Source organism: Aspergillus costaricaensis, assembly GCF_003184835.1.
Source record: "Aspergillus costaricaensis CBS 115574 unplaced genomic scaffold BO79scaffold_2, whole genome shotgun sequence".
Taxonomy (NCBI): domain Eukaryota; kingdom Fungi; phylum Ascomycota; class Eurotiomycetes; order Eurotiales; family Aspergillaceae; genus Aspergillus; species Aspergillus costaricensis.
Genome location: NW_020291802.1, coordinates 443,429 through 458,774, shown reverse-complemented (window position 1 = coordinate 458,774; position 15,346 = coordinate 443,429). Strand labels below are relative to the sequence as shown.

Below are 15,346 nucleotides of genomic sequence, written 5' to 3'. Positions count from 1 at the left end.
TTGATTCTGCCACTTCTTTGTACCGGACAGACTTCAACGGTCGTGGTGAACTGTCGTCGAGACAAACACATCTTGCGAAGTTCATGCGTACCCTGCAGCGCCTCGCTGATGAGTTTGGTATTGCGGTCGTCATTACGAATCAGGTCGTTGCCCAGGTGGATGGTGGCCCGAGTGCAATGTTCAATCCCGACCCGAAGAAGCCGATCGGTGGTAACATTATTGCGCATGCAAGTACGACGCGGTTAAGCTTGAAGAAAGGACGGGGTGAGACTCGGGTCTGCAAGATCTATGATAGCCCATGTCTCCCTGAGAGCGATTGCCTGTTCGCTATCAATGAGGATGGTATTGGGGACCCGAGCCCCAAGGACTTGGAGAATGACTGAAAAGGGCGCGGATAGATTCTCAGGCTACGAGTTCATGATTATAGTTGTTTTGCTTGCATGTATAGGCTGCGTACATAATAATAGCCTCGGGAATCCCCGATATTTGACTAGTATATCATTTCTTGTAGGAAGAGTCAATTCGCATTATCCATCGAATCGATTGGTGTAGTTGCGGAGATGCAGCAAGGCGGTGGCAGCTTTATTGCTGGGGGCGGCGCCAAGACCTGTTTTTTCTGGAGCGCCGAAAGAGCTTCAGCTTCTGCCCTTCAACTCCGCCGTGCAGCGACTCCTCCCTCCAATTACCTCCATCGGCCATGGAGACTTGAACTGACCATTAACTCCAGATCGTGAAGTGTGGTCTGTTCCTTAGTCCAGTCATGGCTAAAATCTACAAAGATACCCGAGTCGACCTCCGGCCGTACTCGCCGAACACCGTCGTCAACATCCCGATCTCGACCCAAGAAAGTACGCAAAGCCGCGCGCGATTCTCGGTCATCTCGAGCCCCAACCGTGACGAACCGGTCGCGAAGGACGAAGACGAGTTTTCCAAACGATACCTAGCGAGTCAGGGTTCGATCTATTTTCGCAAACGCAATGTCTACCCCCGAACCTACCTGTGGAGGGTTGTCGATAACAGCAAGATCTTGGAGATCCAGTGCGTGGATCTGACCAAGGCTGGTATCGAGCACCACGAATACAATGTAACACTGCGCTTGGAATTTGAGGAAGGCATTGTCCCTTCAGGTGTTGATTTTGCCGATCTGGAGGAGCACGAAGCGTTGAGCGTGTTCGTGATCACCACCTCCAAGACTCTCCACACCTTGACACTACGCCCTGAGTTCTTCCGTAGGACTGCATCAATTGACAACAACATCTCCGACTGGTGCAAGACTTTCAATCCCGCACCTCTCACATTTTCTTATCCACACCGTCTACATGCGAGCAGCCCGCTCGAGCTGTTCGTGTCTCTCGACAATGGCGCGCTTTTGCGCTTGACCAGGAAGTCTGGTGATGATGGTAATCCCACTATCCTTGTTCTAAAACACCAGTTGTCATATAACTGCGATACTGACCTATCTGATGTCTTCCAGGCTCACACTGGTCTCCCTTGACATTCGACGAGAGAACTTGGGGCTCGTCGATTCGCGGGCTGGTCAAATGGCATGCGCAGCCGTCGATCAAATACCAAGGACGTACCCTCGAATTGAGCGCGCCAAACGCTATCGCCACTACAACTGATCAGACCTATGTATTCGCTGTCTGCTTGAACCACACGCTCAAGATCTGGAACCTTGCTACCAACAAGTTGGCCGCTACGAAGGACCTACTGGACCGTGATGTGCAACCGTCGGAGGAATCTTTGTACTCGCTGAATCCATCCGAAACTTCCTTCATCAGGGTCTTTAACATGGAGCGTGCGCTTGACGGTGCGTACCGTTATTATGTTGTCACCTACTCGCCGTTCGAAGACGGGCTCTTCAAGTTCTGGGCTGTCAAGGGAGGCCTGACGTCGCCGCTTGTTATCGAGGACCTGTACCCGGGTGCTGCACTGAAGCCTCTGGATCCCGACTCGACCGGGAGCATGTTCTGGAGCATCGCCGATTTCCAGATCAAGCCTGCTGAGGAAGGAAAGCGCATGGAGCTGTGGGTTCTGTGGAGAAACAGCAGTCTATACCAGCTGTTTACGCTGCATTTCAACTTCGAAACCCTGGTGACGGATTGGAAGTCCAACTGGGCGTCTACAGTCATGGACACCCGCGGTCAGGCATATCCCCCCGTTATGGCCTTGTCTGACGTGGTCGATCCGACGGAGAAGTGGCTCGAATTCCTCCTGCAGCCCAACAAATACTCGACGGAGGTCCTTGAGACTGCCCTCTCTATCTACCAGGAGGCACTCAGACCTCTGTCGTCGCCCAGCACGCTGAAGAGAAGCGCCCCTCTTGCAGAAAGGCTCTGCTCTACCGTTGCTGCCACTGTCTCTCTTCGCAAGTACGCCGATGATGCGATGGACTTCACACGGTACCGAACAGATACAGACTCGAAGTGGCGCCAATTTTGGCAGATTGCGGATGATGTCAACAAGAGAAGGTTTGAGCCAGTCTCTCTCGCATATGACACCTACTATGAGACACCGTGGATGGTCCTTTCCGACAGCTGTGCTGTAATTCGTGAATGCAGCGCAACCGAGCTTATTCTACATAACTCGGGCCCAGAGCTTCGCGCAGAAGCACCTAAAATCGTTGATCGCTGGAGGCACCGGAACCTGGATTCGGAAATCGGCAGCCTCTTTGAGGATGCCTCTCACCTTATGAACGTTGCCTCCAGCTTCCGGAGGAGCTTCGCTCCCGAACTCGAAGTGGCATGCCAGGGCGCCCTTGAAGCAGAGCTGTTCACTGAACCCTCCATCTCTGTGCAGGATAGAATGGAGGCGTTCCGCGAGCGATGTGATTTTGGAGAGCAAATCTCCAACAAGACATACGATGGTCTGGTTGGTGCCGTTAATGAGCGTCTGAACATCTTCAGCTTGCCAAATGAAGTGTTCTACACCCTCGTGGACACGATTCCGCTGGGCTTCCCTGGCAAGGACTCTGATCTCGTCAACACTCATTTCGGTGTCAAGGTCATCGTCAACGGTGTCCAAGAGACGATTTCCTTTACGCGAAAGACTCTGACAGACCTCTTGTACATGATCCTTTTCATCGATGGTGAAGTTCAGCAGGAGGAAGAGTCGACGTTCGACGCCGCAGACTTGTTTGTCACTATCATAACTCTCCTGAGGGAATACGAGATGATGTCTTGGTTGAGCTCGAATTCCCGCAAGTGCTCCGACAGACCGGCGAAGGCCACCGACGACATGCCCGTCACCTCGTTCTCTGTCAAGGAAGCGCCAGTAAATAAGGGTGGTGAGAGGATAGCGACTATCCTTGAGGATCTGTTCGCCAGCGATATCAAGCCCCGTCAAGCCGTCGGCCTGCCCCAGAGCTACACGATATCTCTTGGTATCCGCGACATCCTCTCCTGGGTGACTCGTCAAGGCGAAGTCGCCTATCCCAATGCTCTTGTCTATATACAATGCGACCTCATCGCTAAGAACAACATCGACCTTGCATGGGACTTCCTCCGCTTCCAAGCAAGCACATCCTGGGCGACCTATGTCAAGGGTCGGCTGTATGTTGCCATGTCCGAATACGACACTGCGGCTTTGTATTTCCGGAAAGCTGCCTATCTTCTTTGTAAGTCCTCGTCTCACATACACGTTGTGATCCTCTGTCTGACCTTGCACAGCATGCGGAAAACCCCTGGGTAACCTGCACGAGATGTCCTCGACCCTCCTCGACATCGTCTCCGTGGACTGCTTCCACAACGGTCTTCCCAAGTACTTCCAACACATCTTGACGATATTCGAACATGCGCGCTCGTTCTCCCACGTCGCCGACTTCGCCAGCCTCGCGCTACAGGCACTTTCCAGTGAGCACGGAAGCGAGCAAGATCCCGAATTCGCCAGCCTACGGGCCGATCTCCTCTCACGTCTGTTCTATGCTTCTCTACAGAACTGCCAATTCGACCAGGCATACTCGGCTCTGGCCAGATACAGAGATCGCGCACTGCAGAAGTCCGCCCTGAGCTCTCTCATCACCGGCATCCTGGCCGCCTCAGGCCCCGGCACCGCTGGACTACAGAAGATCCTCCACTTCCCGACAACGCTCATCCCCAACATCGCCTCCCACGTAGATGACATCCTGGCCTCACTTGCCCGCAAACAGACCTCCTTCAGCTCCTACCTCGACACAGAGAGCAAATGGGCCGACAGCACCCCCGACTACCAGCGAATCCTACAAGCATACCGCATCGCACGGGGCGACTACCGCGGCGCAGCAGAGATCGCCTACCGCAACGTCCAGCGCCTCCGCCACGCCCGAGACCACTCAACCCATCTGGTCCTCGCCCGGGCGCGAGAAACCGCCGACGACAACCGACCCGTCGAGGAAGACGACCCGGAGAGCAAGGAAATCCGCCACGAGCTCCTCTCCCTCATCAACCTCCTCGCCTGCGTTGACAAGAGCGAATCCTACATCCTCGTGGACAGAGACGGTCCATCCTCCTCCACCTTCAACCCCCTCACCGACCGCCGTCGCAGCAGCCTCGCCCCCGCCGACGACGACGGAAACGTCTTCATGGAAGACGCCGAAGCCACCACCAGTACTACTGGCGGCCCGGCCTCTCCCACCACCCCCTACAGCTCCTCATCCCACCCCAACCAACACCGTCGCCTCAGCGCCAGCCCAACCGCCATCCGTCCCTCCAGCCGTCGCGACAGCAAATCCTCCATCACATCCGCCACCATCACAATCCCCCAACGTCGCGTCATCGTAACGCTGGACCATCTACGTCGCGAGTTCCAGACCGAGCTGGATCGCGTCAGCCGTATCGAGCGTGGCGATTGGGAATTTGGAATTCTCGATGACGGTGATCCTGTCGGCGGTGGCCAGGATCATGATGATACGATGCTTCTCGCGTAGATTTGCTACTTTTAGCTTAAGGCTGATATCGCTTGACTTTTCCTTATTTTAACTCATTTTTTTAACAATTTCTTTTTCATTTTCCTTGTTTTCTTTCCCCATCCATCCAGTCATCTACTACGCAATAAATACGGGAGTTGAAGGAATCTCTTAGTTTAGTCACTACCATCTATATCTATATCTAGTTAGCTAGGTAGTTGCCTTGTTACACTAGTCCAGTCCAGTCTAGTCTAGTCAAATCGATTCGGTTACATCGTGATCACCATTGTCCTCATTAAATCCTCTTATTATTATTATTATCACCCTCACCAATTATTCATTCTAACTATATTTAATAAGGGTAAATCTCCGATACGGACGGACAATTTCCTTGTTTCCCCCCCCCTCCTCTCTCCCGCATACTTCCTGCTCGCTCGATCGATCGATCTGGGGCGGCTGGCTGGCTTGCTGCAAGGGATCGTGTATGTATGTATGTGCCCTGTAAAGTAAGTAAGTACTAACTCGTCTGAGAAAGCGGGCTAGTAAGGTAAAAAAGGCAAGAGCAGAATGCAAATAGGTTCTATTCTAGGCCTAGAGAAATCATTCTTCTATCCCGTTGTGGGTTCCATCTAGCTCAAGCAAGTACCGAATTGTTCTAATCTAGAACATCGGGAGTGTGTTGATCTTCTCTCTTGAAACAACTTCCCAAGAACGCAGTGGTACTATTATATATTTTTGGTGGAATCATTGTAAAAAAGTCAACATGTGGGATCAGGTCCACGTAAGTCCGGATCTAGTTTGTCATGGAAGAAATATTATATGCCGGGTGATTATACCGGAGAGGATTAGTTTGGGTCGAGTTTCCTTGATTTCTTCCCTGTTCCTTGCCGTCAAGGCATCCAGAGTCATGCATGGCTAGTGTGGGTGGGACACGACACGCTAAGGGATCGGGTCCATCCGCTCCCCCCGCCCTTTTCCAGGGAATCGGGGAATGAGTGAAGAAGTGGCCCTTCTTCAGATCAAATCTCGTTTTCGCACATGTTCGCAGGAAGGAGAAACTCAATTATATTACCCGCTCGGATAGATCGAGCTTAAAAGTTTCATTAAATTAACCCCTAGATTTTAATTACTATGTATGTACCGTCATGAAATGTGACCCATCATGGTTCATATGTACCTCCCTGCTGGCCGCCCCACGCCATCAAACCAGCTAGCCAGTCACACTAAGCCTGGGGCGACTCCTCCTGTTCATCCATCGCCAAACTTGCATAAAGCCTGCTAAAGTGTGACTTGTCTGAACAGAGCAGGGTATGCGGGTTTCCGCACTCCACTATACGACCCGCGTCGAGAACGACAACCTTGTCGTAGTCGAGAATCGTGTCAAGTTTGTGCGCAACGGTGAGAATGGTGTGGGAGCTAAACTTTTCGCGGATGATCCGTTGCATTATTTCGTCGGTTTTGGTGTCCACACTATGCATCAAATCCTGGTCAGTACTATGCCCGTGGTCCTGGGTTGGAAGGGAACGTGCGTACCTGCTTGTTGCTTCATCAAGGACAAGGATATTTCCTGGCCGGAGAATGGCTCGTGCGAGACAGAATAGCTGTTGCTGGCCATGAGATAGGAAGAGATCATCGATGTCGACGTCAAGGCCGCCTTTCTCCTGGACCTTGGAATACAGGCCCACGCTCTTGAGAGCATGCGTAATGGCCTCATCGGAGAAGCATCCCGTCGGATCGGCATTTGCTCTCACACTACCCTTCATGAGAAGAGGGCTCTGAGAAACCCCATTGATCCGCGAGCGGATTCCCTGACGTGGTAATTGGCTTATGTCGAGTCCATCAATCAGAATATGGCCGGTAGTGATATCCACCATGCGGAACATGCTCATGATGAGTGATGTTTTACCACTAATCGAATGGTATTAGCGGCTAAGTGGTACAATACGTCGGTCAGGTTCCTTACCTTCCAGTCCTGCCGCAAATACCCACCTTTTCACCACTATGTATGGCCAGTGATACCTCTTGAAGGACTGGCTCAGACGCCCTATATCCGAGTAGAGTCAGCTTCGAGGCGATGTAGTGAATGGGATATCCAGCAATCCCTACCTATACTCTGCAGACACAGATTTGAACTCGATCTCTCCGTTCGATGGCCATTCTGGTGGTATCTCATGGTTTTCCGTAGGTAGATCCTCAGACGGGACATCTTCTGTGAACGTTCTGACACGATGGATCGAGCCAATGTGTGTTTCAAGATTCGTCCAGAAGGTTATCAGCAGTTTGATGCTTTGGCTGAACTGGATGACGTTTAGCAATGCCACTCCAACGTACCCTGCGCTAATTGAGCCCCTAAGCACCACAACGAGCACAATTAGCAAAACCGCAATGCCTGCAACCACCATATCTAGGCTGAGTGTAAGCCAGCGTTGGATGGCGTATAGAAGGTAGAAAGGTCTTTGGGAACGATCCAGCAGCATGTCATTCTTCTCTTGCAAGGCCTGTTGCCACCCAAAGGCTCTTAGGGTCACCAGACCACTAAGACAATCGGTAAAATGCGAGAAAAGTGGCGCCTTCTCTTCCAGATCTAGGAGTCGTAGTTGTCGAGATGTCCGGAGATACATCTTCTGTATGAGGTAGACGATGAGAATCACCAGTGGGAATGAGATAGCGGCGTATTTAGAAGCAACGGCTATCAATATCATCTGAGCTATGCAGAGAGCGAGAGCTAATAAGAGCCAACGTAAGCGATAATGCTAAGAAGCTCATCTTCCAGCCTTGAAACCTACTTGCAAATGTGTTGATAGCAGCAATGGGAAGTTCCATGTCGATGAGCTGCAAATCCTGACTGAATCTGTTGAGAATAGCACCGCTATCGGTCTTTGAGAAGAACAACATTGGCGCACTATTGATGAGTTAGTGTGTATTCCTGATCTGCCATGTGGGACATACCTGAGGACTGTAGTCAAGAGCTTCCGGTGGAAGACCTCTCCAGATCTTGGCACCATTGTGATCACCATTTGCCTAGATAAGAGTTAGCTAGAACTTTGCTCAGGGCTGTAGATTGGGTCACTCACCAACAACCAACCATGAGGCAGAGCATGCCGATAACACCGAGCATAGCATATATCCCGAGATAGTATCCTGTGTGCTTGCCAGGTTCCGCCTCATTCGAACTGGCCCACCAGTTCACCCATATGCCTGCGTCAAAGTCAGTTGATAACTTTATCATTGGAGGTATTTTCATGGCTCGTACTTGGAAAAGATATGCAGAAGACAAAGCTCGCTATAGCCACAATAAAGACAATGGTAGGAATCCAACCAATAGCTTTAACGTAGTATAGGTAGATCGACAAGTCCCCGCCTTTCCCTTGTGTTTCTGTATCGGCACCGGGCTCAGTCTCAGTACTTGCAATCTTCGGCTTTTCTTTCGTTTCCACCTGAACACCTGATGCGGGGAACAAATCTGCTTTGTAGCCCCAATCGGGAAGACCAAGAGCAAAACTGGAAACATAGCCACCAGTTGCATCAAGGGCCTTGAAGCTTCCTTGCTCTATCACGTGTCCGTTCTTGTCAAGTACAACAATGTGGTCTGCATAAGGAGCACGTTTCACTATGATTAATTAGCATGACCCAAAAAGGTAGGATACTGCAAGAGCCATGACTTACCCGAAGAAGATGCGAATATAATGGTCGAATCTATCGAACGCAGGAGACCTTGGTTCCCGATCAGGTGGTGGAAGATATGATCTTCGGTTGTGGCATCCAAGCTGCTGAACACATCATCTAGAATAATAACACTTTTGCGAGAATAAACTGCTCTGGCTAGTGCCTACTGATATTAGTACAAGTCGATCTGCAGGTATGGATGCAGCCTGGGCACCTACAATGCGTTGACTTTGACCACCACTAAGAGCAACACCCTTGCTCCCGATCACCGTCTGATCACCCCGTGGTAACTGTTCAAAATCCTCAGCCAAAGCACAGGCGTATATAACTGACTTATACCACTGGCTATCAAAGGGAGACATGGCGACAATGCAATCACGGATGGTTCCGTTCATGTGCCAAGGAGTCTGCTCGCAGAAGCTAAGGCTATTAAGGGAAAGTTGGATGTTCCCTTGGAGGCAAGGCACTTCTCCAAGGAAGGCTTTCAGTAGTGTAGACTTTCCGCAACCAGAGGGACCGATCAGTAGAGTCAAGCCACCTTGGGGAATCGACATGGTCAAGTTCTTCAGCAATGGCTCCTTGGTCGTATCCCATCCAAAAGCGCCGTTTTGGATAGTGACAACATCTCGAACTGATGAAGGCAAACTTTCCTTCGACGATGGGAAAGAAATTGATCTTGACTCAGTCGTGCTAACCTCTGTGTCCTTGATTAGAGCCAAATGGGACTTTTCGTCCAGCGCATAGGATGAAAGCCCGGTCGACTTGTTTCTGGGATCGATGTGCTCCTTTTGTTCGAGGAATTCCTCAATTCTCTTGAACGACCCAACTGACCCAGCATAATTCATTAGAGCCATGACGAGAGACAACAGAGGGTCTGACAAGAGCGAAAACAGAGACAACGATGTATAGACAACTGAGGTCGTCAAAGCAGCATCATTTCCTCGATCGTGAGAAATTCCGACGAAAGCCCCGAAGGCAAAAATAGGCGCAAATATGCGCGTCAGCCAAGCTAAAAGCGTATGGTCAGACAAATTCATTCATATTGCAGTCTGTAAGCTTACCAAGGGCCATATTCCAGACTAGAAGCTTCCGAAATTTCCTGGAGATGCTCAACTCGTCCAGACGTAGACCATGAACACTTTTAAGAAGCGCTGATTGAAGACCAAGCATCTTGATACCTTTCATAGAACCAAGCATAGATGATGTTGATGAGATGCGCCTCTCAATAGCCTCGAGCCACCTAGCTTGTCTTGACATAACGAAAGACATTGCTATAAGCGAACCGACTAACGCCACTAAAGAGAAAGGAGGAAATGTAAGTTTCTATGACTTCCAAGGAGTCAAGAAGGGCAGCCTTACCAATAGCGACACCAACAGGGACGACACAAGATAAGCCCAATTGCCTTTCGAGGAGGTAGATGGCCAGACCAATTTCGAGGGCATTACCCCAGATGTCATGCATAGTCTGCCAACCTTGCACGATTCTCTCAATGTCTGCGCTCATCAATGTGACAGAAGAAGCCGGATCCGCGTCTTTAGTACTCAAGGTGCACGCTTTTTCGTAGATCATAGAAACCACCCCGCCTCTGACCATTGTGATGGATCGGTATGTTAGATGCTGATACTGGCCCATAGTAACCTAATATCACGCCGTGTAAGAAATTGAAGAAGAGCAGAAAAGGCCTAATTTACTTACTCCTAGCCCAACATAAACGAGTATATAGGCACCAATTAGACCATATCCAATGTTGTCCGTGCTTGTGCTTTTGGGCTGCTCGGAGAATGATAGAGACCTTTCTAGCAACAGGGGTTGGCAGATGTTGAGGGCAGCCAGCATGATCCGTGGCGGAATCACGGCTAAGATTGGCCATTTGAACGCCTTCAAGCAGGCGGACAACAGCGAGCTTCCACCATTTTCCCTGTCTGCCAAATGTCAACGCCATAGACCCCGGAGCTTCCGCTACATAGAGATTCTTACCCTTAGCAACCGCACCCTTCAATACACGGTGCAGCCTCTTGGATTCCAACTGTTTATCGAGGGCAAACAAATCGTCAACACCCAGGACCTTGGTAAACCCGCGACGGAATAAAGAGTTCAGCCACCAAAAGAAAGACCTGTTGTATATGCCCGCGAGAGCTTCGGGCGGGTAGTTTTGATACGGATGTCTGAGGATGTATCGCTTTTCCGTGGCTTCCAGGATGAGGAGGAGAACCTTGAGCCCAGCACCCACGGAAGTAATAATCGCGATAACTTGATTGATACCATCAGGATGCCGCAGCCAGAGCGTTCGCGTTTTCGCTATGTCGAAAAGTAGAGTCGCGCCAAGGTAAATGTTGAGAAGAAAAGACGGCCTGACTGACAGATTGTGTTCTGCATAAGAGAAAAGACACAGTAGAAGAATTCCCACGGTCAATACAGCGTTCGCAGCAACTGAGGCGTCCGTTCGTGTCGCAGATGGAAGCGCCCATAGAACCGTCAGGACCAGATTTATGACGCTTAATGTGAGCCATGACACCTGTGAGAGACATATGAAGTTCAATGATTAGCGACAGGATCGCGGGGTCATTGAGAAGTCACGGGTTCGACCAAGTCCGACAAAGTCGCGCCTGCCTATTTGAGCAGGTCGACGGATACGCTCCTTGTGGCAAGAAGGCAGGTAGTCTGGAAGAAGAAATTGGGTACGTACTGTCTTTGCCCAGGCCAGCCAAGAAGCTACGACTTTGCGCGGTCTTCCCAGTAGATGACCGACTTGAAAGGGTATTAACAACAGAACAACACCCAAAGGTAATACCCCCAGGATTAACTCTTCGAACAGCAGCGAAAAATCAAAGCCACTTCGACAATATGAGGGGGGAATATGTAGAGTGTTGTCCACCTGCTGGCAGGAGAGGAGTGCCGCCATAACTACCTACACCCGAAATTCCATTTACAACCGCGAAGGTAGGTATCCAGAGTGGGATGCAACGATATGCTTTTGGGGCGACAGGGAATCACTGTAGATTGTTAGTTTTTATGTTCAACAAGTCTTACTGAGGTTGACTTGCAACCTTTTGTCTTTTGCCTTACGAAGCCTAGACTACCAGCTCTCCAGGGATGTGCAATTTTTTAGTTTCTCAACCATTGTAAATACCTAATACTAATCGATAGGGCCTCATGATCAGGGGCAGTGCTAGTCCAATTGTCCTCGCATGCAATGATATAATAAGTATGCTATTTCTAATACTGTGTCTCAGTTTTCCCCTTGTATTGTTTTTATTTTTATTTTCATTCCTTAATTTTTTTTTTATTACGCTTGGGTTTAAGCGTTTCGATTTCTAAATTGGGACTACGTATTATCCATCTTATTTGGAAATAATACTTATTAAACCATACCGGACTCCACCTGGAACTAAGTACTTGCCGATGGCGATTAGCTACGTTGCAGAGTCCCCAGGGCGCTCGGCTGGAGATCCACCTTGGGCTCTGCACCAGCGCATCCATGAATGGTTAAGGAAAGCGAGCTTTTTTTCGAGCAAGATGATTCGGCCCGTTCCACCCAATTCCTGCTCGAATGCATGTTTGCTTTTCCCCCGGTCCCCTTCGCATCATTGCTTTTCTTGCCTCGCGCAAGCGTTATAGGCTATCAATTCTCCTTGCCCTCGCATGTAACGTAACGATGACTTTTTTCTGTTCATGGGACCACGACCGGCCAACACGAGTTCGGTTCGAGCCTACATAGCCCATCGGGCTGATGAGAGGCGCTCCTCAAGTTCATCAGGTACACGAAAAATCAAGCCCAGTTCGTAGTTTCGCCCCCACTGTTTTCGATGCTAACCATCCCATCCGTCCGAAGACTGAACTGAGCCTGCTGGCCAAGCTCGCTAATGGGATAGTGTACCTTCCCGACCATTGTTCTCAAGCCATTGTTCCATCCGTCAGACGTGGACAAAAAAGCCACGAGCGGACCGAATCAAAAATAGGAAGTTGTGTACTAGGATCCAGTACTAAGTATCTACCTGCCTCAAAGCAAGCCAGTCCACTGAAAAGGCGCTTCAACTACTAGTGAGCGGTCTGGAAGCCCATTTTAATGCCGTACACAAAGTGGCAGACGTGATTCAAATCCCGACTGACACCGAAAATGGCCACTGACCGCTAAACTCTGGAGTATTGAATCTTATCCCTCATAAAGCTTCCAAGCCAGCTTTCCCCGCAGTGGGATGCGAAACCTGGATATAACCGAGATTGCCAGATAGAGTTTGCCTTGCAAACCCCCTTCGTGTTGATCCTGCCAAATCCGAAAAGGATATAGACGTCATCATAACAGGGCGCTTTTGCGAATCTACAACGAAAAGCAAGGGAACGGCTGAACTTGACATATCGGCCATGTCACTCCACTAGATGGCAATTCCGACGAGAGTTGCCATCGAATCAGGGATATCGCTCCCCATATCCACAATCTTAGAGACCAGCTTTGGGGGAACTGATGCTTACCTAGCAGGAGTATGACATTGGGTACATAGGGACATACCGCAGTCAACTGACTATTGAGTAACTTGTGTCCAGTCTCACGAGAACAGAAACTTGGTGGCAAAACATTTGGTCTAATCGGTCAATAAATACGACCATGATCCGGAGGCTAAAGGCTCCCAGTCATCAAGCTAGTTGCAAGCGAAGTGTAACGTTGTTTCTACCCTTATGTGTGTAGAAGCACTCAACGTAGTAGTGGCTGAGGACCTAAGGTAGGACGGGTAGGATGGTCGCCACAAGCGGGATAGCAATTGAGAGTTGATTGTTTACACCCGGGATCTCGAGCAGCAGACCTTTGGTACCTGCTTTGTCGAGAGGTGTATGTATGTGTGTGAGTGGGTACGGAAGAGCATACGTCCATGGTAGGGAGGCGCCCAGGAACTAGAACCAGAAGGAGAGAGCGGCGCTCACTGTTTAGGACACCAGTGGACGAGCACTGTACCAGTAGATGGATAATTAATCGGCAGAAATTCCTTGCATCTCTGAGAAGGATTTAGTGGCTGAAAGTTGGCTGCATACCCACCATTAAGTGTGCTGTTAAGTTGGCTACACACGGCCTCAAGCTTGGATAATCGCATTCGTTAGTAGCGGAAGTGGAGATGGGATGGCTTTGGCGGTTGGCCACTCCCAATTACAGTATAGTTGAGCCTTTAGTGCTGCGGAAGGCTTCCGGCTGCCGTGACCCGCCTGGCAGCCTGGCAAGACTTGACTTGAGCGTTCCTTTACTGCTTTGTAACTACTGACTAGTTATTAACTAGGCCCTCCGGAACTGACTAACTATGTATGTACAAAGCAGTGCTTAGATAAAATGCCTTGGATGCCTGTTGGGCGGGAGAACCCCCCCCAAACCCCATCGGTGCTAGATGGCCCCCCCCGTTGTCGCTCTCGACCACATCTTAATTCCCAGTGTTAATTAGCCCCTATCCCAGACTTGTCTAGAGGAAAATCCACACGACTTGGCCTTTCCTTCTTCCCTCGGCGCAGATCCTGTCATCGACGCGATTTTTAGATCATAGGCTGGAACCCAAAGCCTAGACGTCAGGCCGGGGCCAACCTCTCTATGCTTACTTTTTTCTCTAGCCTGCAGTAGTGAACTGTCAACCAAGACATCGACGCACGACACAAAATGCTTTTCCTCTGTTTTCCCTTTTTCTTTCCCCATCATGGACACGCCCTCTGTGTCATTTACCGCACTCCGTAGGTACCCGTTGTATTCCTTTAGTCCTCGGTAAAACGGATATCTCGTATTCCAACAATTTTGAAGAGATTACGGAGCATTGTGCCTGATACAATCTGTCATACGGGATGTTTGAAATCCAAAGAAGTGGTAGTTTCGATGACTCGCGGCATGATCAAGCGACCAGCAGTATCTTGACAGTCCTATGAAACATGCCGCACTTTATTCTCCGGAAGCTATGGAAGCTTTTTTTTTTAATTTCTGCCTTTTCGCTCCCTTGAGCGCGATCGATCGACTTGATTGATATTTCCCGGACCGAGTAAGGATCGACCTCCGTCCTTACCCGCCCGTTCCTGACCCCATCGCCCCGATTTTCCTTGCTTTTCCCCTATTGATCCGGGTCGCGCCTGTCAAACCTGGATGACGAAGGATCGGCCCTCCGACAAAAAGTAAAAGCAAACAGGGAAAAAAAAAAATTCTTTTCTGTTCTTTTTCTTTTTCTTCCCGTTTTCACGAGCGGTGGTGGTGGGAAAATTGTGATATGCAGCTAATCCATATAACAGCTAGCATGCAGTACTAACGACTCCATTCTCATCTTCCTATGGCCTCAATTATCCGAAGCGCCGAATCCGTTTCTCAAGCCCCCCTGCCATCCTTGCATGGTTATTGATTTTTAGCTCGCATAGACTCTCCCGTATCAGCTATTTATGCCAGGAAGGTTTTTATCCGATAACTAATCGCCGCGGCGGTCGGAAACCATCCAGCCCGATGTAGAAGTTGAGTGGCCAATGATAGAGTTCGGGGTACATGCTGGGTTCACGGTAAACATTGGCTACCCAATGGCAATTGGAGGACTCCCTCCATACAGGATCGATTTATGGAACTCAATTTCACCGATCTTCCCATCAACAAACCATAACCACGGAGTATATGTTGCGAGGTTTATGCGTACATAGCGATCTATTCGGATAGCCACAAGCGTATGTACACGTCAAGTGGCCACCACGGAGGGACGCAAGGGCTGAACTCTCGTGTTCAATGCAGCATTGATGCAATGCCGTTGGTGAGAATCTCGCCGTCGCTAGTAAGTACGTAGTAGCAACTTCGGAGAAAG

The 15,346-nt window shown here is 49.9% G+C and overlaps 2 protein-coding genes across 2 annotated transcripts; one reads left to right on the top strand and one right to left on the bottom strand.

Moving 5' to 3' along the window:
• The first annotated feature begins 665 nt into the window (after positions 1–665).
• BO79DRAFT_242213 (nucleoporin Nup120/160) lies at positions 666–5,147 on the top strand. Its single transcript, XM_025685190.1, has 3 exons — positions 666–1,400; positions 1,475–3,616; positions 3,669–5,147. Exons 1-3 carry the CDS (start codon positions 761–763, stop codon positions 4,901–4,903), a joined length of 4,017 nt encoding a protein of 1,338 aa, XP_025544324.1. The 5' UTR covers positions 666–760; the 3' UTR covers positions 4,904–5,147.
• Positions 5,148–6,105: 958 nt separating this feature from the next.
• Positions 6,106–11,451, bottom strand: abcB (putative ABC multidrug transporter; the record flags this gene model as incomplete). The annotated part of the gene is made up of 15 exons (XM_025687064.1): positions 6,106–6,352; positions 6,416–6,790; positions 6,846–6,926; positions 6,989–7,607; positions 7,669–7,784; positions 7,832–7,903; positions 7,957–8,080; positions 8,136–8,492; positions 8,549–8,711; positions 8,767–9,557; positions 9,610–9,843; positions 9,908–10,187; positions 10,245–10,471; positions 10,527–11,064; positions 11,236–11,451. 15 exons carry the CDS (start codon positions 11,449–11,451, stop codon positions 6,106–6,108), a joined length of 4,440 nt encoding a protein of 1,479 aa, XP_025544323.1.
• Positions 11,452–15,346: the final 3,895 nt, after the last annotated feature.

Bases quoted from the DNA above. Each gene is read 5' to 3' on its own strand.
- BO79DRAFT_242213 (XM_025685190.1), top strand. From the start codon at position 761: ATGGCTAAAATCTACAAAGATACCCGAGTCGACCTCCGGCCGTACTCG. The intron at 1,401-1,474 runs GTAATCCCACTA...GATGTCTTCCAG, and splicing joins CAGGAAGTCTGGTGATGATG to GCTCACACTGGTCTCCCTTG. The intron at 3,617-3,668 runs GTAAGTCCTCGT...GACCTTGCACAG, and splicing joins GAAAGCTGCCTATCTTCTTT to CATGCGGAAAACCCCTGGGT.